The sequence below is a fragment of the Austrofundulus limnaeus genome, unplaced genomic scaffold (assembly GCF_001266775.1).
Source record: "Austrofundulus limnaeus strain Quisiro unplaced genomic scaffold, Austrofundulus_limnaeus-1.0 Scaffold236, whole genome shotgun sequence".
NCBI classification, from domain to species: Eukaryota; Metazoa; Chordata; class Actinopteri; order Cyprinodontiformes; family Rivulidae; genus Austrofundulus; species Austrofundulus limnaeus.
The window spans coordinates 680,683-706,731 of NW_013952638.1; the positions used below are offsets into that span (position 1 = coordinate 680,683).

The 26,049-nt window shown below is 38.8% G+C and overlaps 1 protein-coding gene across 3 annotated transcripts in view; it reads left to right on the forward strand.

Moving 5' to 3' along the window:
• Positions 1-26,049, forward strand: part of b3gat1a (beta-1,3-glucuronyltransferase 1 (glucuronosyltransferase P) a) — a 127,130-nt gene that overhangs the window by 96,631 nt on the left and 4,450 nt on the right. The window contains exons 3-7 of one of the 3 annotated variants that reach the window (XM_014019946.1): positions 6,221-6,385; positions 11,138-11,280; positions 15,177-15,248; positions 15,355-15,860; positions 22,240-22,536. In XM_014019946.1, coding sequence (XP_013875400.1) covers positions 11,169-11,280; positions 15,177-15,248; positions 15,355-15,860; positions 22,240-22,536 — 987 coding nt within the window. In that variant the 5' untranslated portion in view covers positions 6,221-6,385; positions 11,138-11,168. The remainder of the gene's footprint in view (positions 1-6,220; positions 6,386-11,137; positions 11,281-15,176; positions 15,249-15,354; positions 15,861-22,239; positions 22,537-26,049) is intronic. The other 2 variants (XM_014019947.1, XM_014019948.1) reach the window with 2 other exon arrangements.

Sequence of the window (26,049 nt, forward strand, 5' to 3'; positions counted from 1 at the left end):
AATTTCATGTCATTAGCACCTCTAGTAATATATTTACTGAGAAAAATGGTGACGTGTTCAATACTTATTTTACCCGCTGTATATGCTTGGGAGTGAAGGCTTGAGAGGAGGAGTCATCTGCTCAGGGCTTTAAACCTGATTGGGGAATTTTTTGGGAGTGTTATTGAGAAGGCTTCAAATAATTCTAATTAGGAAATATGATTTTTTTCCAGAGCATATTTGACAACAGTTATTAGACACGATTCCTACTACTCAATCTCTATGTTTGGTAATGTCCCAGTGGTCATGGTCTCTGGGTTAAAGTGATTTTTTTTTCTTGTTGAAGTAACGTTTTATTTTACAGTTGGCAGCCCATATTTAGAAGTTACTTTAATTTGAGAAAATATGATTTTTGAACAGTTTTTTTTCTTTAAGTAATGGCAAAGTTTGTTTTTGCATCATCAGTAGCTTACAGCTGTGTCTCTGTACTTTTTACTTCATGAGCAGAGTTAGAAAACACAGACAGATCAGCTACACCTGACACAATGTCCTTCAAAACCAATTACCCTGCTTGGAATCAATGCAGATTCAAAATTCCCATTTAATGACACTTTCAGGCAAGGCTGCTTCGGGGGACTTCTGGCAGTTTCATCAATAATGATCCATTGTTGTAACTTGTTTTCAAAGGATCACCAGAATTCCCTGAAAACTGTGCTAAGCTTCACCGAGCTCCTCGTAGACCAACAATTATTGCTGAAAAGCAAGTAATCGTATGCTCCAGAACATTATGTCTCCAGAGAGTCTCTCTACCTGACGATTACAGGAAAAATAAAATGATGCTACAGCACAGCAAGCAAGGAGAAGATGAAGTCATTATTGGTCTTTGGGACATAAAACAAGACCAGGGCCAGAAGAGGCCATATGTCAGAGAGACAGACTCATAACAAATTTAGTGACTGGCTCTTGTTTTGTAWTTGAAGGCTCCATTTTACAAAGTTCAGAGAGAGAGCAAACGAGAAGGAAGGGGAAGACTTTGTCAGCGCTGACATGATGTGGATTAAATCTCACAGTGAAGGCTGGAGAAGTAAGATATCAAAGTTCACAGTCTGGCCCCAAAGAAAGAGAATTTAAAGCCTGAACAACAGATTTCTAGCAAGAATTAAAACTAAAGATCGAATCAGTGTTCCACGAGTAACCTTTATAAAACACCTATTTTTCAAAACTGAAATTAGGCATCTTACCCCATTGGTTTATCTCGTACCGTCTAATTTTCTGACATTTAAACCAACCAGCCAGAGTTGTCCCGCTTCACCTCTGTGTTTAACCTTTCGGGGTTAACGGTGTTAGTTCAACAATTAGTGCAACAATTTTCCCACGCTGCATTGTTGCTGCAATCCTTTTTATTAATCAGCGGCAGGTGTTCCCTTCACAGCTGGTTAGCTGGTGCTGATGTGAAAAGCTGTCACGCTTCATTGTGTGCTGCAGTTTTGCAGGTCTGGGACAGACTTTCTGTGTTCTGGTTACATCACATAGTTCAAGTGCCACAGTTGGGTCAATGAGCGCCTATTACTACGCCTCCATACACTTGTTGCAATTGTATTATCTTAGTGTAACAAAATGTATTAAATGTCTTTTTTTACTCATGTAATTGGTCTTTTTCTTTCAATCATTAGCTTTTTAACAGTGGTTCAAACTAGTCTTTCATCTTGTAGCTTTTGATTTATACAACATAAAGTCGACTTTGAAGATCCAAAACATTTCAACGACAAATAAGACAAAAATTGACCACTTCCTTTTTAATCAATCTAAGGAAGCCAGCAGATTGTGAATCTTCACTTCCTTACAGCCTCCTACCTCTAACTGTGTGATGTTAGATAGTCTATTAATTAAAAGATTTTGTGGGCAAACAAATTTCATGATTTAACAACTGCAAAACAGGAAATGACACAACACATCTGACTGTGAACGTCACATTGTTTTTGACAAAATCATTGACAAAAAAAATAAACTTTTTTCACTATTTTCAATTTTTTTTTTGAGAAATACCTATAAATCCAGAATACAAATCCACAAAACAATAAATTCACCAACAAATGCCAATGAAGTCAGAGCAGTCTTCCGAATACTTACAGGCTGGACAAGCACACCAGATACTCATTTGGATCAGGATGAGATGCAGGATGGGTTCAGAAACAAACTTCTCAACTAAAAATCTTATTGTTAAGCAAAACAAAGAAATATAAAAATGCTAGTAACAAGTTAGGTGTGTAGTGTTTAATGGCCTGTGCAAAACACACACACACACAAACACATGTTGTGTACTCCTATCTTCATGATGTAGCATTGACTTCACAACAGCCCAACACTGACCCTTTACCCTACACCAAACCACACCAGTACACACAGTCACTAACCTTAACCCCCAACCCACCAATGGCATTTGTCCCCATTTGGATGGTTCCCATATGAGCAGCTGGTCCCCACAAGTACATAATACCTACCAATACGTACACACAGACAACTCTAACCATGCAAAAAAAAAAAAAACATTCAACTGAGACACTGTTCTTGCTGAAAATCAGTATTTTCTAAAATATTTGGGCTTTAGTATGCTGGCTTATGGAATGCTACAATTTGTCCATTCATTGGTTGTCATACATGAAGGAGTAATACAACTTGTCTCTTACAAAGCAACAATATAAAACAGCAATAAACTATAACTTTTGTCTCAAATTTATTAGATTTTTTTTACTTTACTTCTCTGTAATATCAGCTCTCTGAAACATGATCTGTACATACAAGAATTTAAACACAATAACAAAGCAACTATGGTGAAAAATGTTTAAGTGCAAACATACTCTGCTAAATTACACACTCTTCAAGTAAGTTACAGAATATACTGTTCCTTCCTTTAAATAAATTCCACATGTTTCCAGTTTATAAGTGTTTCGACCACAAGGAAGGCTAAAAATACAGCGGGCAGCCATTACGTTTAGGTGCTGATGCAGCATGCACACATCAATGGTTGTGCAAAGCATCCACAGTGGCAACATTTTCACTGATGTGTTTGAATAAGACATGATGCAAGTTTATTTTTGTAACATTCCCCATCAACGGGCGTTGGCAGGCAGCAGGTTCTGTAATACCAGCAAAAAAAGGAAAAAAGGTCTTTGTCTGTGACGTACGGATTATAACAAATTAAGAACATTATATAAGAGAATATATGAAACATTAATCATTTCAGCACAGCAGGGAAAAACTAGGAAAATAATCCTTATGAATGCTCAGTGGTGTGCAGCTAAATAAATCCTACATATGTTTGCCACTTTATGCATATTTAATATATCACTGACACATATGCAACTTTGGGTGTTTAAAGTAAAAATAAAAAATGAAGATTTTAGTTACTAGTTTGAATCATACTGTATGTCTCCTGTTTTACTGGAGTTTTTTAAGCTCCTTCTTTATCTCTCTGTCTTGACTTCAACTGTCAAAAACGACTGTTGAGAATCAGCCTTAACACAACACATTTACATAAAACTTCATCACTAACTAATAAAGTCAAGATTGTCTGCTTGTTACCATATTATCATGAATCACTGGATGGATTTTAGTTAAACTCTTGAAATTTTGACCTTGTTTCAAGATGGCAGCCATGGACAGCCATCACCTTAACCAACACAAAACTTTACACAAAACAGTCAGCTTTAGTGATTTTGAGTGAAATTTTGTGTGTTAGTAGCTGAAGATCCTTAACTCATTCACTGAACACAGTATATCACATGAGATCCATTAWATTGTCATTAACATGCCGTTGAAAAGCYTCTTTATTTTMCTTTTAAATGGTGCCACATTTGTAAATAACATGAGTATGTGGGTTGCGCACATGAAAAATTTACCAAATCTTCATTGTTATACAGCTTATTTTGTTGTTACTGTTRACAAGTGTTTTGAGCTGCCCTCATGTGCCTATTAGGCACCTGATTGGCGATCTCATACCTCCACAGTCTGGAAATGAACTCTATCCTATGAGATGACAACACTCGTTTCCACAGAATATGGTTTATCAGAGACCACCTCCAGAATTTAGGAGTAGAGAGGAYGGAATGGTCTGCCAGCTGTCCTGACATCAACCCCATTGAAGACTTGTAGATCAGCTCAGGCRTGCTGTCCGTACCCTAGAGAGTAACACAACCACGTTGGCTGATGCAATAAATGCTGGTTGAAGAATGGGATACCATCCCACAGCAGTGTGCTACCAAACTGGTGACCAGCATGAGGAAGGGGTATAGGCTGTTGTGGTTGTGTATGGTTCTTCCACAGGCTACTGAACACAGAAGAAACAACACTGAACACTGCCACAGAAGCTACTGTTTGTTAAATGAATAAATTGTTAAATGACCAATTTGCCTTGTTTCTTCAAACATCAATCATCTAGTCCACCAAACACCAAACAAACAATGGCAGAATGAACTGTTTAGCAATGAGAGGATTTGACTTTTTTTCATGTGTGCGACCCGCATATAGGCTCTACTGCTCATCCCACAGATGCATGTTCCTTACACATGTGGCACCATTTAAAGGGAAATTAACAGACTTTCCAACTGTATAAGATTTATTGCCAAGAAGCAATGGGCCTCATGCAAGAACCGTTCGTACGCACAGATTTGTTCTTAAGTTGTGCGTACGAGTGATTTAGGAGAATTTGTGGCATTCACCAATGTTTTCGTATTCTAHGATTTTTTTCAGATACGAACAAAATTYACGAGTGGTCCAGACCTGTCGTATATTTTACGAGCAGTCAGTCTGCTGTTATCCAGACGGGTTTTCTTCATTAATAACTTTATATTTAGTTTAGTTTGAAAATATTTTGAGTTGAAAATAAATCGCACTCCATAATTATGTTGACAATAAGTTATTCTGCTTGAATTAGAGTTATAATTTTAAATGTAATAATTTAGACTAACAATATAAATTGTCCGTCCGTCCGGCTTACCCGCTATCGGGTGCGGGGGCAGCAGGAGAGAGACCCCGCTCTCCCCAGCGACACCTTCCAGCTCGTCCTGGGGGACTCCGAGTCGTTCCCAGATCAGAGGGGATACATAATCCCTCCAGCAAGTCCTGGGTTTTCTCCAAAGTGCCAGACTTATTTTGAAAACATTTTATTATTTATAATTAATATAATTATTTACTTATTTCAAACCCGCATCTGAGACCACCTGCGACCGGGGGGGGGGGGGCGGGGGGGCAGCCGGGGGTTTTCGAAATAAATTAAAAAGTTTTAACACAGTTGTTTATACTTTTAGCAGCTCTTTTTATTCCACAGCTGACCTGCTAAAAATGACAGATTTTCTTTTCTGGATCTCTGACAGCAGGACTTCAATCTCTGAACTCGTAAAGTTTTTCTTTTTAGTTTTCGCTGTCATTTTCATGAATGAACACTTGTATCTGAGGCAGGAAACACAGCCTTATATGGTGTTTTTGGGGTGGTAATTATGCTAATCTCCTCTCRCGTGCACGAGCAGCTGGATACGAACAGGTGGAATTTACGCAGCTCATTTACACACTTTTCCTGAAGATAGAAGAGTTTGTTGAATCTGACGTGACATGTTCGTACGAACCCTTCGTACGAACAAAAGTAAGAGAAATTTAGGATAAGAATACGAACATGTTCTTGCATTAGGCCCATTGTTACAACAAAGAAATAATCTACCAAACATAAATTTCCTTATGTTTCGTGCTAAGTTTCTGTAGACATTTTGTTCTGTATATTTGTTATTTTTGCTGCTACCTTTAGCAATAAAACTCATACAAAACATTTGGGAATTATTTTACACCAGCTACCCTTCCTGACATAATCTGGGCTTGAACCTGCAGYCTCAGGGTCATGACACAACAACACTGAACAACTGCAGCCTCCCTTGTACAGTGTAGGTCCTCTTTGTGTGTTTGCTCTTTCCTTCATACAATATATTTTCCTCCCAACCTCGTCAGCCCCTTTTTGTTTGACTTTCTGTCAGTAATTAAAGTCTTGTTGTTTTTTTGCTCTCTTCAGGTGGCTCCTCCATCTCYACCACTCCCACCTCGTTTCATTAAAGTGTTTAACTGTTAGATGTTCTCAAAGCTGCTGCTGACAGTCATTAAATAACTCAGGCTGTAGTGAAAAAGGGCTGCGGGATAGAAACAAATCACAATTTGTCATCCACTTTAGTATATTAACCACAAGTGTCTCACCTTCCAGGTCTGGACTCGGACTGACATGTTTGTGTGAGGCTTGAGAGGAAGACCAACAGGAAATGGTGACGTGTCATGGAGAAAATCACTGCTAGGTAGCCCATCCAGCATGCAGCGTTGCCTTCGCAGCTGTGCATCCCCCTGTGGAGCCATGAACCAGTTCTAACTGTGGGTGAGTCTTTAAAACTCACRTCCTCTTAATAACATGTGGCCCAAGCGTTTGTTCTGTTTGTCTCACATTTTAAACAGTAGGATGCATTGTCTGGTAATCAAGAGGAGGATATTTTGTGGTTCAGAAGCTTAAAATGTGAAAATAATGGCAACTGCGAAGTTAAAACGGATTTCATAAAACGTGAAAACTTAAATTGATGATTTTTATGATTGAACAAATTTTGTCAAAAATTACAGCCCCCCCACCCCCCACCCCCCCCACACACAATTTCTTTGTAAACTTCATCTCACTGTTCAGGCAGAAAACATATTGTTTTGCAACACATTTATTTTTAAACAGCACCAAAACGTGACGTCCACAGGCTTGAGCATTAATAGCATTTTTTGCATTGACTGGTATAATTGGTCTGTACGATTACGTTTAGCCTCAAGTCCTCAGCGACGGGAGCAGGGCCGCTGGGGAAAACACGATGACTTGTTTCAGCTCGTAAAATTGAATGAATCTGCCGAGCACCTGTGGCTACGTTACRTCTCCTTCCTCCTTTAGTTTAATTGGGCTGATCAGTTCATAACAGCATTCTTCCAGTTACGGCTTGGCACCTTTCCAAAAGCCTGTTAAGAAGGAGGAGGGGGCGGGGCCTGGGAGAGATGAGTCTGTAATTCTATGTRAATAAGCTACAGCGAGCATGGAGGGGACATTTCACCTCGTCTGCCCCTCCGTTTGTGTCTGCTCATCCAGGTTTGGGAGGATCAGCAGTTGTTTTATTTTTCATGCACCTCATTAAGCACCTCCTGGTGGAGTCTGAGATGGGCCCTATCAAACAAACAAGAGTCTTAATGTGAGTTTTTGGGCATTTAGTGAGAGGGGGTCAGGTGGAAGAGACCCTGGAGAAGTGCAGATRAGCTCCAGAGGGAAGATAAAAAAAATTCAGTAGAAGCGAGACAGAGTCTTTGTGAGTTAATGAAAGAGTGGCTCAAGTTTGTAAAAAAATGGGTAAATTTACAGTTAATTTGGAATGTTTGCAGCACTTTTGAAAGTTGTAGCCTATTTTTGTGTGCACAGCTTGGAGAAATATTCTACGTCATTTCTTAGCTCACGTCGTACCCACCCTGGCAGCCAGAGGGTCTTCGGGATGGGATCCAAAAAAGAATCCATTACTGTACTGTTACATCACTTACAGCAAATATTTTTTTGAAGATTTGTAATTTTACCAAGTACTTTCTAATTGTAACTTTTTTGTTTTATTTTGTTACATTCAAAACATAAAATTAATGCTTTTACTTTTTCACTTTAAAATTAAAATCCTACACTCTAAAAAACTAATGTTAAATTTATTTAACTAACTTATGTCAACTGGTTCCACAAACCGAGTTGAGTAAATGTAAAGCAATTTACTCAACTCGATTTAATGGAACCAATTTGCTTAAGTAAATTTATTTTTATTTTATTTTTTACTTAAATTTACTTTATTTCTCAGAGTATGTGTAAAGGTACTTTTATTTATTGTTTACCTACGATTCTGAGCAGTTTTATACTTTTCTTTTTGGTGAAATACATTTTTATCAAAGGTATTTTAACAATATTTTTCCTTGCACTTGTTCATTTTAAGTACTTAGTATACCTCTGAAAACATCCCTGGTTGATTGCAACACTTTTATCATGTGCTTCGTTAAATAAATGGGGTAACTCTCTAAAGAACTTTTAAAGTGAGAAATAAAATTTAAGAATCTATCCGAAATAAGGGCTCAAAGTTAGTGTTCACACTTCTGAAGCGGTGTGACCCAGAAACTGTTTGAAAASTGGGCCTTTCATCAGATGTTGTGCTGTAACATTTTTTCGTTCTGCCTCAGCGGAGAGGCAGAGCTGCGTGCTGCCATGGCAACTCGACCGTTGTGCTCAAAGATATACGTGTGCGGTTGTGCCTCAGGTGCTCAGAAACTTTCCTACTATTTTCGTCTCATTCATATAAATGCATGTAAAACCCTGTTTTTCAGCAGTTTGGCTTTAAAGAGGATCTGATGAGCACAGTTCCAAACCTCAAGTTTAACACYACTTACACATTTTATCTAAACTGTATTTTAGTTTAACCATAAAGAAACTAATGCCCCTCTTAAACTGAAAGTCTGAGTTTTCATCGAGCCTGGCTAACAGATAACTTATCACCTGCTGCGGAGCCAATAGATGATTTGACTTTAGGATCAAACTGACCTGCAACTGTTCACCATTCCCACTTTTTATATAATAATTCAGGAAGAAAAATCAAACTGAAACATTTATATACTGAATGTCATCATAGATCTGCTGTAACATTTAAATAAACATCAGATAGTTTAATAACAGCATTAAAAATCATAGGTAATGCTTTCTTTTATGGTGCTCTTATTTCCATGTAATTACAAGATAATAAAAATGTAATTACTACCTTATTACCATGTAATTACGTGGTGATTACGGTACAAAAGAAAAACTTGTTAGTAAAACTACCTTTATTAGGAAACTACAATCAAATTACTATTCAATAGTAACTCAGCGCTATATTTATAAGCAATAGAATGCAACTAAATTTTGGGGTTAGTRGTTAATTGCAGTTAAATGTAACTTTAAAAATGACCAAATTGCCTACTACTTATTTAGGTGTTACATAGTGAATTAYAATACATTATCAGGTAAGTGCTACATTGCTGCATACAATTACATAGGAAATTTGTACCCAACCCATATTACCTCGTAATTACATGGTAATAAGGTAGTAATTACATTTAATTAGGTTTTTATTACCTTGTAATTACATGGTAATAAGGGTACTGTAAAAGAAAGCTTTATAAAATCATAAACAGAGGCAATAATGATGTTGCCATTTTATTTGTCTTATTTACACACAAAACCACAAACACTGAAGTTTTTTATTATTACTAATAACCCCCGTGAAAGTCACGATTTTCACGGGGGTTATGTTCTTATAATACCTACGAATTGTGAAACATTGCAAAAATTGGATGCAGTCCAGAAATGACCTATGCGTTTGGGGTGGCATCTGCAGTAAGAACTGAACAAAAGCACATGAGAGCCAAGCATGGGCGACGTGTGAGCACAGGGCATACGTCACATGCTGTACTGTTTTGTTTGTTTTTTACAGAAATTAATTTACGTTAATATTTGTTACAAAATTACGAAGTAAATTATATTATTTTTTTAATAACTTAGCTTGAAATTTTACAAAGAAGCACAAGAGAGAAAATGTTTATTATTGTGCCATATATCTGGTTCCTGCGATATCACAGGGATTACGGCAAACTGCTTGTAGCAAGTTTCGATAATATATGTGAAAGACTGAGTTTTTCTTTTAAAAAACTGTGAAACGTGACTTTGYGGGATATCACTGTGATCTATTAAATTAGACTGCATGGGTTCTAATTTCACCCACTTTGGATATTATCAGTCCATTAAATGGACGTTTTTAGAGGTTATCAGTCCCATAGAATGGCTTCAGACTGTCCCGACTGTGCCCCCTAGTGGGTTATCAGTCCCATAGAATGGCTTCAGACTGTCCCAACTGTGCCCTCTAGTGGGTTATCAGTCCCATAGAATGGCTTCAGACTGTCAGGTATGGGCATAAAGCCACCAAGGTTGATTTTAGAAAAAAATGACCTGGGCTAGGTTAAAGTAGGCGAAGCCTGGCAGATTGTTGCCTTCCAACATATTAGTAGGTACACAGTCTGAAGCCATTCTATGGGACTGATAACCGCTGATAACATCCATTTAATGGGCTGCTAATTTAAAGTTAGATTGTCCTGTTGGACAAGGACTCTTTCATTTAATTATTTTTAATAAACTAGCATAATTTTCAGAATAGGAAAAACTGCTTGGAAACTTTCAAAGTTGGTCTGAGAGGAGACATTTTCAGTGTTATCTAAGAAACCTTTTTTAACAACGGGTCTGAACAGCCGCTGTGTGGAGCTGCTGTCTGACCAGTTAGTTATAAACTTCTACACATAAGGGATTTCATTTGTCTAATCGATCCTGTTGCTTCAATAGGAACACAATAAGCCAAGGTTGAAAGAGTTCATGTTTACCAGGATAACAAGGTTCTAGGTTGTATTAAGGCCATGTTGACCCCATGACAGCAAAGGGGTTTAAAAATATTATAATAAAAATATTCAAAACCAAACAAACACACTGAAGATGTGCTCTTAGTTTAATAAAGTCTTTAAAAAATGGAAAAAACTGTTTCCCCAATGACTGTTCCAACAATAAAAGTAAAAACTCTACTTTATTTTTTAAACATTTGTTGTTGTAAAAGCCAGTGTCTGCTAATGACCATGCAGCTCATCTGTTTGAATTGTTCATAAAGTCTAAATAATTCAAGTATGATACAAASTTATAGAAAGTGGACATGGTTTTTATAAGGTTGAAAACATTCATTCTGAGGTTTGAGATCTGCAAACCACTGCATTCTGATTTTATTCACATTTTACATAATATACCGACTTTTTACAAGTTGTGGTTGTGAAAAAAACCTATCTAAACCAAACAATCAGTCCGGTCTGGTAACTTTAATAACTCTTATTGGTCAGTAACTAGTATCAGCACTGGTCATTAAATCACAACCTTAACTTCAGCTCGTTGAACTGACAAAGACCCAATAATGATTTTTCTGTATCAACATTACAGCTGTTTTCTCTGAGTTTCTTACAGTGATTTTAACTGATTGTGTTATGACGTGATGAATAACAGATTTTTTTTTTTCTTCAGGTAATGCCGAGCCAAACAACCAGTCCCGGACATGCCGAAGAGAAGAGACATTCTTGCCATCGTGTTGATTGTATTACCCTGGACTCTGCTCATCACTGTTTGGCACCAAAGCGCTCTCGCTCCACTTCTCGCTATCCGCAAGGGTAGGCAGCACACTGCACTCCACACAGCAATATCAGACCTGAAGTGGGTCCTTGAACCTAACACGGCACTTCAGTTATAGACAACAAGCGGGGCTCATGTAGAGGTACTCACAAGTCGTGACCACAAGTTTCATCAGAGCTCAACACCACTTGTCCAGCGACTGCAAACCTCATCATGGCGGACGACTGAAAAGCCACCGCCACACACCTGSTTTCATTTATTACTTTTATTTCATTAACTCAGTCTGTGCGTTAAATAACTAAGYGGATTTACTCTTCCTGCTGATAAAAACTTGCCCACTGCAGCAGCTTTAAAAACAATGTCCTCTCGCACATTAACCGCCCACACGCCTCGACACACAGATCCATAAATAACAAATGTGTCTTTTGGTTCAGCTTGGCAGAACACCCTGCATCCATACCRTGTCTGCACTCCAGCCTGAGTCATTAATACACGCTGAGGCTCCCAACAATCTTCAGAGACCATAAACGAACCGCGTAAAATGTCAAGTGTGCAGCAGAGTAAACATCCAAATTAGAGCGAGCGGAGTCAATGAAGCTGTTTGCACTCGTCTGGTGGCRTCACAAGGCCACACGCAGGGATTAACCGACACACCAGACGTATTCAAATGATCCAGGGCAGCTTGAGCAGAWGATCATTTGCAGATTATTTCAAGTCATTTGTTGTTTTGCAGATTTTCAAGGAACACTCAGGCTGCAGCTGTTTGATTAGCTATCTGCTGGATGGCACTGAAACTAAAATGAACAATTAAGATATGTTTATCAGTCGTGTGGAAAAGGTGTTCACAGTTCTGAACTACTACTACTACTGCTACTACTACTATTACTATTACTATTACTGATTACTATATCAGCTATCATGAAGACACAATAAGTAGGATAATAATTTAAAGTACATTTTTTTGACATTGCTAGGGATGTTTTGTGTTCTTGTACAATTTTTTTTTCTGGGGGTGGGGCAGTATGCTCCTCCACTGCTTCTCTTGAACACCTGGCTATCAGCACTTTGTGTTAATCTTTGTACTGCAGAAAAATCCATTTTTTCAAATAAGTGAGAATGGAGCTTGAGCAGGGCTGTGACAAAGACCACCATTAGCTGTGGCACAATGAACAGAARTGAACAACCTGGAATATTCTGTGATCACGTCCGGTCCATCGTGACCACAATGTATGGATGTCCACCCTTTTCAGCCTTCACCAGTCCACCCAAAGTGTGGACATTCATCACGGTTTTCACCAAAAAGGTGATGTTTTTTCTAAATGAGCACAGAGTTTTTATGGTATATCATTTTTAGTTATATTTAAAAAATCTTAAAAGCATACCGGTAGCTGAGACCAATCTCTATCACATGTAAATAATTAATCCAAGATGGCCACTGAAGCCCAATTCAATGGCTTAAATTTGGTCATTTCTGACACATTGAGCTATAAATTGGTATATTGGCAACTGGGAGCAATCCCCATAAAATACTGAATCTAATTAAATAAYTGAAGATGGCCACCAAAGCTAAAATGTAAAACTGATCATTACTCCGCCATTTTTAGAGGTAGTAGGCTGAAATTTGGCGTGGTGAAAGCCTTCAAACAATTTTCATCACATACTGAATCCATATCAAAAATCCAAGATGGCCACCAAAAAAGGAATACATCACTGTAACTCAGTCATTTTTAGACACGTTGAGGGTAAATTTGGTACAGTGGTAGCTGACAGAGATCTGTAGCAGATAGTAAAGCCAAATCTTAAATTTAAAATGGACGCCATGAGGCAAGCCCCTTCATAGTTACTCCAGGAAGTGATGCTAAAACTGTCAGGTTGAAAGATGCCCAGAGCTTCTTCCACTTCAGCGGAGTGATTAGCATGTTTTCATTCAATCTAGTTTTCTAAATGTGGCGACACAATCTTCTGCTCTGAGGACCCCTTCTCCTTGGTTTTGTGTGCAATGAAAGTTATGTTGTTTCAAGACATTTTTCCTGCAAGTTCAAACTTTTCAGTAATATTTTGTACATATGATGAAAGAACAAACACTGTGACAACACTGTCTTTTTGGTGATATCAACCTGGTTGCAGAGATCTGCTGTATTTCTTGTTAAAGGTTTTGGTAACTTTTTCATTTTAACCAAAATAAACCAAATCAGTGACATTGTATGTATTTGTCACATCTTCCACAGTTGTGCAAAAAACAAGATTTTTTTTCAGTCCAGCTTAATAAAAAATACCTAGAGCCAGGGTATTATCTGCTCCAATATGACCAGTTAACAGATTTTGGACTGATGGTTCTCAAGTGGAAACGGTTTTACTCATCACGCAATACTAATGTTTATAGAACATCTACAAGAAATCTGCCACACTTTTCTCTACCACTGTTTAAAACAAGCACAAGCCAAAAAAATATGGAATGTATAATAAAAAGCCAAAGTTACTTTACAAAAAAAAGGCAGGAAAAAATAATTAAAATTCCATGTAATGAGCACGTTTAGTTTAGAACTATAAAGTTAGCTAGTGCTTAGTCTGTCTTGGTTTAGTTCTATCATTTCAGAGTACATTTGTAAAAGAAAAACAAACAAATAGTAATCAGATRGTTTTCTGATGTTTTAGCTGCCACAGTTTCAAAATCAGCATAATGACTGTCAGCATTTGTCATCTTCTGTGCTTCATAATACAAAAAGAAATATGAATAAATATGATTAAATTAAAAACTACATATTTATATTTGCAAAATTATCAACAWGTTTGTAGCAATATTACATAAAACAGTTGAATTTGTTTTTAGAATGTAAGACTTTAGTATTTTTGCTCAAGGTTTTGCGATCATAACATTATGTATATTCCAGTAATATATAAAGGCCCAAGTCTTACTGGAATGAAGAAAAACAATATATTCTTGGAAACTTAGGATAAATATTATAACTGTTACCTCGTTACAAAGTTTTATACAGAAAAGAAAGGGGGGGGGGAGCACACAGACAAAACCCTCTAACGTTATTGGAATGACTCAGAGCTTTTTGGTATYAGACTTCTAAATACATTTCTGCCTGCGTTCTGTAAAAGCCAAYCTTGTAAATATTTAAAACTTACAAAATGATTTATTTCCAACTTTAGACATTACTTATATAATCTATTTATAGTTTTAATACTTTACATTTGGTGAGGGTTTGCAGTGCACTATGAAGCAGGGGTTCTCAGCCCAACAGTTATGCAGGTGAGTGTGGAGCCAACAATGGGTCGTGGGTCTTTGTTGGGAAAAAAACAATACAAATCTACAAATCAATGTTCTGATTATTATGTCAGATTTACGCTTAGAGCTTGAATAAGTGATTGAACACATTTAATAATAATTGTTTGTTATAGATGGGTGAAAAGCYAAGCTTTATTTAGAATCTTTTACTTCCTGGTCTCCGAACTAACTTAATTTACTAATATTGCCACGTGATTTTTGTTTTGTTTAATCTATAAACTAGTTTTTTATTTTATTTTTTGCATTGGCATATTGTAATATTCTATTCTACTACCTCAGGTTACAACAACTCCATCTTCTCATTCAGTTAATTTGAGAAGTTGAAAATAGTCTTTAATTTTCGTTACAAAATGATGCCATTAAAGGTTTATGTTGGGTCTCAAAGCCAGACCAGGTGAGCACAACTATTATAAAAAAAAAAAAAGCAGGTGTGAATGTAACAAATAGGGGGAGTCTGTGGTGGATTTGGACAAAATGCAATTCAGGCAACTCTACATTTGTTTTATTTTCTTATACAAAAAGAAAAACCCAAATGCTTTGGGAGTAGATGAGCTCATCTTTCCCCTCTCTCGTGTTGCGCTGTCTTCCTGTCCGTCAGCTGTGTTGTCCTCTCACGGTGCCTGCTTTCACTTTTCGCAGCCTGTCACCACCTAGTAAAAGAGATCTTTATCATTCCAGAGAGGTCCGCAGTCCACCACCACCGACTCTCAGGTACACTTTACCCCCATTGGGTTTAAGTTGCCTGAGGCAAATTTACAAAGAGCAGCTCAAGGTTGCGCTAATGCCTTACGTTCCTTCTTATCCCCCGTATCTGCAGATGACGGTGCCGAGGGCAAGAGGGAGGCGGGAGGTCAGGACTCCAAAGAATACTGTGCCTCGGATAAGGACATTGTGGAAGTGGTGAGGACGGAGTACGTGTACACTCGGCCTCCRCCCTGGTCCGACGTGCTGCCCACCATCCACATCATCACTCCCACGTACAGCCGACCCGTGCAGAAGGCGGAGCTGACGAGGCTCGCCAACACTTTCCTTCATGTCCCCAACCTGCACTGGATCCTGGTGGAGGACTCCCAGAGGAGAACGCCTCTCGTTACCCGACTCCTCCGAGAGACGGGGCTGAACTACACCCACCTCAACGTGGAGACGCCCAGGAACTACAAGCTGCGAGGTGACACTCGCGACCCCAGAATCCCCAGAGGGACCATGCAGAGAAATCTGGCCCTGCGGTGGCTGAGGGAGACTTTCAACCCCAACAGCAGCCAAGCCGGAATCGTCTACTTCGCTGATGAYGACAACACGTACAGCCTGGAGCTGTTTGAGGAGGTCAGTACAGGGAGTCCTCGGATGCATGTTTTAACCATTGGAAAGTGCAAATCCTTACACTGTCCTGAATACTATTTCTGGTTTCTAATGCYTTATAAGAAATATCGTAGCTTTCAATAACATGACAGTTTAACACACTGCTAGCCTAAAATTGATGTTTACATTCCTAAATGATAGACAAAAAGTTGTATGTAGGCTACAGCTGCACAGTGAAGAAACTCCTAGTTTTTGGGTCATGTGTAAAGGTTGTTCCTAAGGTAGTATGGGCACATGAYATTTTTCACATTGACTTCAAAAATGTAATTTGTCTCTTTACAGATTGGACTTTTGACATTTTGTTGAATGTTGTCRTCACCTGAGTGCATGCCAGAGTGAGCTGCTCATCAGACGTGATAACACCTGATAAATAAATCATAACGGCCATGGGTAGCATGCACAAAATCCGATGTGGTGGTATTGTATTCATGACAYGCAGCTCCATGCACACCTGCATAACGGGGTGTAGCAGAATTTGAAGCAAGACGTTCAGGGCTCAGCCTATGCGGTTTGAGAGTCCTGCAGGGATCCTGATGGTGTAATTGTTTGTATGTGTTAGTATTTTTATGGGAACATGCCAATTACATATAGATTATGCTGAGGATGAAGGGTTATGTAAATTAGCAGAGGAAAAACTTTGTCTTCACACTGAAGGATTTTCAAGTTTTTCAGAATTTGAKGCAAATCAGTTTCCAAAGGGTTGCAGAACACAAAAGAAGCAGTTATTTAGTGTGATGGGGGCGGGGGCTTATAGATGGTCAATGGTCTGACTTTGATAGCGCTTCACACCACAGCCATTCACCCATTCATACACACATTCACACACTAAGCTACAATGTCACCACAGCTGACCACCACCAAGGCAGGTGAAGTGTCTTGTTTAAGGACACAATGRCTTAAACAGGGTTTTAAACTGGCAACCCACTGGTTACAGAACAACTCTTTTCAATATTGTCGCCYCCTTTGCATTACATAATGACTATCTATGACACATGTGTCAAACTCAAGGCCTGCGGGCCACATCTGGCCTGCGGGTCACTCCCGTGTGGCCCACCGGGGGGGATTACACCCCCCCCCCCAAAAAAAAAGTTTTTTTTTCTTTTTTTACTTAACATAAAAATTGTTCCTTATATCAATGGTAAACTTTAAATATATGATTAAATGCAACAAAATAAACTTAAAAGATGAAAGATAATAACAACTGACCTACCCCTGAGCTGTTGGCTTTAAGTAACTGAGCAATTCAGTTGGATAGAACAGTCTGAAAATAAGCTCCTTTAAAGTTTGCATCGACCATAAACTAAATCTGCCACAATGCATAATAGCTACTCACTAGAAACTCATCAGTGAGAAAAGCTTCATTAGTTTTACTTTTAATAATATTTCTGTATTTATTTCAGATTTAGTCAGTCGTACACTTAGTTCTTATCAGTGTTTAAAAGAGGACGTGTTAAAACTCTGTTTAGTTAAAGTTAAACATGAAACRTCAAAGTTCATTACAACTGGCCCTTTGAGGGCCACCATAACGCTCATGTGACCCTCAGTGAAAATGAGTTTGACACCCCTGATCTATAGTATCAAATGTTGCTTGAACCCCAGCTTCAGAAGAACCCAGTGGGRAAAAAATTACTTTTGAGGTGATTGCACTAAAAGTATGCAGAAACTAAAAACAAAAGAAGTGTTCTGTAATTAAGACAAGAAATATTTAGAAATGATGTCATGGATATTTTGGGGCTTGTGTGTGTCACAACTCGAACAGCCTCACAGAAAAYTGTTTTTAGCTTGTCAGTGAGACAGTTGCTAATGGTTGTACCAATAATCATTCCTCTCTAATTAACCTTTGTGTTCGATGGGAGACTCGGAGCTGAAGTCGTCATCAGTTTTATTTTAAACTCTCTGGTGGAGTTCTTCCAGGAAAAAAAAACTTTTGAAATTGATTAATTTAGGAAGGTTTAATAAAAAAAACTGGACAAAATCAGCACGTTAAATTCTGGGAAAACTTTGCAGGACAATAAAATGAAGTTGACACCACTTTTAAAAAAGCTAACAATAAATTGTGTATGATTTTTAGTAAAAAAAAAACACAAATCTAAAACTATTTTCATATTTATTTTGTATTTGTGTGATAACTCCCATATAAAGTTCATTATTAAGTATTTTTAAAAACATGAATAATTTRAATTAAACAGTACTGCTGAGCAACACGTGATGTTTTAATCACAAGCTTCATTTGAACAATAAATAATGTGACATTTTCTCAGGAGTAGGGGTGGAGACTTGTGCACGTAATCCATACAATTTAGGCCATCCATCTTGACATCAGTCGAATTACCTCAGTGGACACAGTCTACGTCCTCCGAGCATTAGCCTCAAGTCTTGTTAGTAGTGCAGAAGGAGTCCGTGGCAAATGGAGCGCCTGGTATTGACGAGGCCTGTCATTACCTTTCTCTGGAAATCAGCCAAAGTGCTTTGTCTCCCTCAGAGACCCTCCATCACCTCCAACATGCCTATTTATGGGCCAGAGTAATGACCCTGAGGGGTGGAGAGAGTCAGACTGAGGCAGAGAAGGAGAAAAATAAAAGGTGACAGTCAGGTAGACGGAGGGTTGACAGTCACCACTGTCCACTTCACTGAAACAGTGGCTGTCAGTAAATGTGCTGTGGGTTGGTTACGCAAGAAGGTGACTCAACAGTTATTAACTTGGGTAAGAGCGATACCACTTACCTTACAAGCTAGCTTTGTCAGTGTGAGTTTTACAGTTCCAGAGCTGCAGCCGTATCAAAGCAAACCAAGGCTTTTCCTTTAACTCTGACCAGAGAGTTTCTGAACATCAGAGTCAAGCAACAACTCGTGTGTGCTAAAGGCATGCTCGGTCCAGAAATCACAGCAAATGCATCCGCCTTTCAAATCTCCAAGTGTCCAAAACAAAAGAAATGATGCCCCACTCAGCATTGAACTGTCAGGTTTGTCTCTGACTTGAAAACAATCAGAAATGGCAGATTCTGTCCACTGACAGGCTTACAATTCGTTGATGTTTCTTTGTGACAGAAGGCGATAAACAAATGATTCATCCAGTTGCTAAAACATTTTTTTAAATGTCTCTTTGCAATTGTTTCCTGCTGAAACGTGCCAGGTGGTTTGTGTAGAGGACAGGGCGATACTTTTTCTTTATTTTACTACTTTTGGATGTATTGATTTGATTTTCATTACTTTAGCTAATATACAGGATGTTCAATCAAAAGCAGAGGGCTCACCTCTCTTGCATTGTCAAATAAAAAAAATCTGGAATAAAAGAGTTTATCATGTTTATTACTTTGATCCAACTTACAAACAAAAATGTTTCATGACCATGCACTGTAAAGTGTGTTAATAAAGAGCTTGAATTATACAAATGACATGTTTCAGGTAGTTCAGTTGCATTGATTAAATAATAAATTCTACTTTTGCTTTTTCCATCTTTTTTACACCCTTAAACCTATTTTTATGACACTATTTAAAAGTGGCACATTATTAGAGAAACATGCAAAATTATTGCCCTACAACCTAAAAGTTAAATTGCTAAAGAAAACACGGTGATCAGAAGTATATAAAGATCCCTGTCCTAGCAAAAACAGTTAACGTTTGTAATCCATACTAAAACTTTGTATGTATTGATTTATTTTACTTTCCAATCGGAGCTCCTTTTAAAAAAAAATAAAGTTTAAATTCTGGAGCTCAATACTTGACGTTATTGGTCGAAGCAATCAGCCAACGTGGTTAGAGACTCAAATGATTTAAAGATATTATGCTGATGAAGACAGAAATCTAGTGGCCAACTGGAGCAACTACATGGAAAACTTTAAAATCCAAGTTCTTATTTTGAAGTGAAGATAGCTTCCTGTTCTCCGTGCTTTCCTTTCCCATCACAAATCAAATCCGTCATGTACCCAGAATGCATCACTTCGCTTTTCCAATAAACAGTTTTAAAATTACTTTATTGATGCTTCTTCAATGAAAAATCTACAACAAACAAAAGAAAAAGACAAAGAAGCAGCCRAACTAGCAATCCTCAACAACTTTTTAATTTTTATACCAGGAGCTAAAGGTCTGTTTCAGGAACTCACATCCCCAGCAATTGGCAGTTGTAGGAATAAGCTGTAAAATGTATCATACACCACTCGTTGACAGTGTTGTCCATATATAGTACATGAATAATAGCCAGCTAATAAGTGTCAAAATGAACTTGCACTTTAAAATTGGTTTCTGCTAGTTTTTTTATGGTCTAAGCACTTTTGAGGTTGTGGACCTAAATATTTACACAATCTCTTTAGAAATTGCAGAGCTACTTTTTGGATTAGTGCTGCCCACCACTGCCARTTGTCTTAAAATTGTTCTGCAAATCAGTTTCTTGGAAGTTTACAACCCTGGGTTACATTAGAAAAGTTGATTTTTTTTTTATTTTATCTTTTAGGTATTTGCTAAATTTACCCACAGCTGCAATACAAGTGACAAAAAAAAAAAAATCAGGATTACACATTTTACCTGACAGACAATTTTCACATTTCAAGCTGCCGCAGACTGCGGTGCATTAGGGAACACGAGTTTAGATCAGGACATTTCAGTCTTTCAGTCAGCAGCAGAGGCAGCTGAACAAAAAGGTTCAKAACATGCATATTCTTTTTAGGTCAGCTTTAAATAAAGAAAAAAAACTTATGAAAACTTTATGAAATATTCATTTTGCTCAGTTCTGTAAAAATCTGCTTTAATTATTCAGGCCTCCTAAGAAATCTTTGATTTTTCATCCAAAAAACAATCTTATTTACTGTTTAATGCTGCACTACTTTCAAGTCCTTGGTCTCCTTTTCACCTCTTTTATAGACTTCCTTCCAAAAACTAAAATCAAATCAGTACTAACATTGCTATGTTTTGATTATCAAACTGAAWATAAAAAGAAAATTAAGACATATTGCCCACATTTTTATTGATTTTAATATGATAAGAGTACATTACATTTCCATTGTCTCCTCCTTGCTTYCCATCTTGATTCTGCTCCAACATGGGCGTATTTTCTCCATCCTGACAGTCTGCACCTCTGTAGTCCAACATCTCCACGACAGGACTGCGTCTCTGTGGGCCTCACACTAACTGGAGCAGGAAAACGGAGCTTAAATGCATTGGCATGCACTCACAATCTGGAGCGATGCTCAACGAGACGCTGAGCAACAAACACATYGCCAGAGTGGGTCATGGGGAAACTTTTGCTTGGTTTCCCGCAAAAGAGGATTTGTGTTGTTGTTGTTTTTACTCCACCCCAGAAGAAGCAGACTCGTCTTGGCAGCGCCTGCAAAGAGCCTGATTTATTTCCTCCCATGTGAAGTCTTGTACCCTTATATATCTGGGAGGGAGAGGCAGGTGACACTTTTGCAGCCAGGCTTCCATGTTGGTACAAGAAGAAACTGGCTAACTGAGTGTGTTGGAAGAAGAAAAAAAAACAAAAGTGGGAGCTGAATGAGCAAATGCACGAACCTCATCGTCTTTTCACCATTTCACCRACTCACCATTAAAGGAACCTCATTAAGGGAGACTCGCTCAGTTGTTTTCCTTTGTGTTTAAATCTTGAAAAGCCACAGCTGAATGGTAATGTGGAAGCTCTGCTGCGGCCTTGATCACCTGACCTGACCGCTCAGCAGAAAACTGCAGACAGGACTGTTTTCTAAATGCTTACTTGCTCTACACCTTTATTTCGATCAGACCCTCCACTTGAGAGGCTTCTGTATTATTAGTTTGTTTTTTTTTCTTCACCAAGCTTGATTAAATGCCTCTGCTCTTTCTAAACCTTATTGCCTCATTAAAAAAGTCCCCCTCTCTAGCTGTAGCAGGTCTTCTCAGTGTGGAGGAAAATTTGCTCAACAACAGACAAAGAGAGGGCGGCATATTTGTTTGATCCTTGAAGATTAAAGGGTACAGGAAATAAAAAAAGAAAAAAGAGGAAGGGAAATGAAGAACAGTGTAGGTTCACCTTAAAGAGTCTTCAGAACGAGCCAGCAACCAAACCTCTTGCTCTAATGGCTTCACTCCTTCAAACCCTCWGAGCTCTGCTTGTGTTTGCTCCCGTCATGATGCTCGGGCCTCATTATCTCTTTGTGGGGGCAGCTGTTGAGCAGTGTGTATCAGCCGCACAGACGGTCGATATTCACCRTATTTCAGAACGAACGCTGTTGCAGCTCCACGCTCCGCTGCAGTGCTGAGGCTGAATTACTGTCTCACTGTCATGTACGCTTTTTGAAATTCACTAACTTGTCTTCCTTCCCTCCTCCCCCCGTCCCTTTCTCTGTTTCTCATTTTGTCTCTCTCTTCCGGCTAGATGAGGTCGACCCGGAAAGTTTCGGTGTGGCCCGTGGCCTTTGTGGGCGGCCTGAGATACGAGTCCCCCAAGGTGAACGCAGCCGGGAAGGTCTACGGCTGGAAGACGGTGTTCGACCCCCACCGGCCCTTCGCCATCGACATGGCCGGCTTCGCCATCAACCTGAGGCTCATCCTCTTCAAGCCGCAGGCGTATTTTAAGCTCCGCGGGGTGAAGGGAGGCTACCAGGAGAGTAGTTTGCTCCGGGAGCTTGTAACACTCAATGACCTGGAGCCAAAAGCAGCCAACTGCACCAAGGTAATTTCCTTTTTTTTAAAAAAGATGACCCAAAACTGGAAAATACTTTTTTTAAAACAGCACATATAGGCAAAGAGGCAGGGACGTTTTTGTTTGTTATTCATAAATACATTTTAGTTAACACAGTCATGTTATTATAGAAAAACATACATTTTAAAATGGGGTAGCTCAAAAACAGCAAATTTATCATTTAAGTTTTASCTATACATTTAGGGGACTTTAAACCACAAATGTGATGTGGTAACATTGCAGTAAACACTGTTAGACACAMAATAACAAGAAATAGAAGATCTCCAATAAAAAAAGAAGGAAGCTTCTAAACGACTTTGTTAGGAGGAATAAAAAAATAAAAAMGGTTTTACTGTATTTATCTTAACATGCTTATCAATAATCCAAAATATAGATTTTTAGAGGTTTTTTGTGCTTTTTCCAAGTCTAATGGGTTGCTGTCTCTATCTTCATATTTATTGATTAACTTTAGCCCATGCTTTACAGCTGGGTGCAGTTTTCTTTTCATTAGAAACATTAATTGAAACAGACTTGATGTAAATTTAACATTGAGGAAAATATTTATTGAACCCAGGACTTTCTTGCTGTGAGGGATCGGTGCTAACCACTGAGCCATCCTGCTGACGACCTTATGTTTGTATTTCATCTGTGATCTCTGTGTCCAACAACCATACRTGACCAAACCTATAAATCACCCTCTGACAACCCAATGAGGCCCAATTTAAATGCTCTAAACCGGTTGTTGGAACGTCTAATCAGCATTATTTTCTGCCTTGCATCTTTTCAAACACGTACCATTGACAGTTTGACATTATTTAAACAAATACAGCTAATGACKTTCTAATTTAATGCTTCTCACAAACAAAGAATCATTAAAGGGCTAAATTTTATTCTCTAAAAAGATACATAGATCCTGAGCTACAATGCTTTATAGGGACGTATTAAAAATAATTACCACTTTTATCAGCTTGTGATTAAAGTTTATTTCTAATGATTGCTATCCAATTAACAAATTTCTTATTCTKAGTTTAAGTGGTAGATTATGTAACGTAGATAATCTAGGAAAGATTTTGTTAGTATAGATCCATTCTCTCCTCAGCGACACTCTCCAGCTCCTCCTGAAGAAAACCAGGGTGTTCCCAGGTCAGACAGGAAATAATCTCTCTGACAGGATTTGGGTCTGCCCAGGGGTCTCCTCCTAGTGGGAAAAGCCTTATAAACCTCTACATGGTTTCTAATCAGACTCCTGAACCACCTCAGTGTTTCCTTATGATCTGTCAGCTGTATAAACCTACAACGTTGGTTTATATGTCAGAAAATTACACACAGAACAGAGACTTCAGCTTCAGCTGTGTCCCAACTCAGGGGTTCCGACCCACGTAGCCCACAACCATAAAGGTAGACTGCAAACATAACTGCTATGAAAGGACGCCGTCTGGTCAACGAATGCATTGGTGATACGTTTTACATCACGTGCCTTCAGTTGGAACATGTATTCACACGCCTTTTTACTTAAAGTATAACAAAAAAAATGTAGCAAATTTWAAAAAAAAGGTTACACGCAAATAAATAAAAAACATTAATAATCTGAGTTTAGTGCCAGTGTCAGTGCTTGTAATTGCATTTGATTTAACATTTGATTGCAATTACTAAAACATACATCTAAAAACAAATTCTTTATGAATTTCCAAACTCTGACATAAAAAATACAAATAAATAAATAAATAACTCTGCTGTCTTTATTTGTTTGTGTTTAGTTTGCTGATAGTGCAATGAATCCTGGGATACTCTGATGCAGCCTACATTTCTGGGGTTCTGTTGGCCGCATTTGTTGGATGCATGGGTAGGCGCCTACGACTGAGACATCCTGTGATGCAGTGACGTAAGCGGAAGTGAAATGCGCCCTACATGGTCTGCAGCCTCTGGCTGTGTCCAAAACGACAGGCTGGGTCCTCCGGAGGACCCAGACTCCCCGGTCTCGGCGGGCCGGGTCCTTGGTAGACCGGGAAGACCGGAAAAAAAGAGGCTGTGGATTTGGACGGTCTAGCCTCCCCTCCTTACCCCAGCATACGTCTTGTCACCTAGCAACTGTGACGACGCAAAACAAGCAAACTTAAATCAAAACTAGAAAAATATCAATACATTAGCATTAATAATATCACAAAACTATAAAATTAACTTAAAAGTATAATTTGAAGAACTAATTGACCCGCTGTAGGTTCATGTTTATTTCACGTTTTTTATGACGAAAAAATAATAATTAAAAACATGTCCATACAAATGATAAAAGTATTAGAATTACAACCGCTATTTTTTTTAAATTTTTAAATCACCATATTTTTATTTAAAATGTATTCTTTTCTCTCGCTTCGTCCGCCATTACTAGCTTAAAAAAATCTCCGGTCGGGCCGCAATGCATTATGGGATACGCTGGGCCGGGAAGGATCCATCGGACCTGTCCTTCGATTCGGGGAAAAAGAAGGACGTATTTGTCGGACGCATCGGAGGAGTCTTCCGTTTTGGACGTCCTTCGTCGCGGCGCTGTGACGTATGCGGCCGACAAATTCGACCTTCGGAGGACCCGTCCTGCCGTTTTGGACACAGCCTCTGAGAAACAGCCTTCCATGCAGGCTTGTAGGCTTCCTCTTTATCAACTTCCCCCAGCAACAACAAACCACACAATGGTTCCCACCCCCATACTTCACATATTACCACCCCTTACTTAGGTGCGTCAGCTCTACTTCGAGCTCGCTGCAGATGATGGAGCTTCTCACTGTATCTCTAACTCCAGGTCCAGCCAATTAATGGAGGAGGCTCATTTCATTCATGTGTATCTGAGATCATGTTTTTGGTCCAGATTCACACATTATGACCGAACATAGACGAACCAGTAAAACATGCCACAACATATCGGAGCATTACCCTCATTACTGCAAATAAAACCCTGATTTGAGGTCTCTTCATCTTGTTCTATCCTACTATCACTCGTGAACACAACTCCCAGATATTCAAGCTAAGAGTCACCGCCAACCCACTCAGAGGAGCCGACTGGATGCTTCACATTTGGCTACAAAACACTCAAGTGCAGCCTGAAAGTCGAGGCTTGAACAGAAACACTTCAGGCTGCTTACTTAACAAAGCCTTTTGAAGAAAAACAGTTAAAATTTCAGTTTTCATCGCCTTGTCGCAGAAATGTTAAACGTCGTTGAATACATTTTTCTCCCCGCCTGCATTACTTTGGCAACGAAGTTCTCTCCGTGCCACTTCCACCACTCCTGCTCACGGCTGTCAGTCTGGTTTACGTCTCTAAGCCTCTCTCTGGGCAGGGAAGAGTCAGCCAGAGGGCTTCAGTGAGCCAACATCCTCTCCACGAGCACTCTCACACAGACAAAAAGAGAGGGAGAGAGAGAGAGAGAGAGAGAAACGGGAAGAGAAAGGAAGGGAAAGAAATGTACTTTCAGCCAGGTTTTTATCCCGCACCTCCCCTCCCCTCTGAGCCCCCCC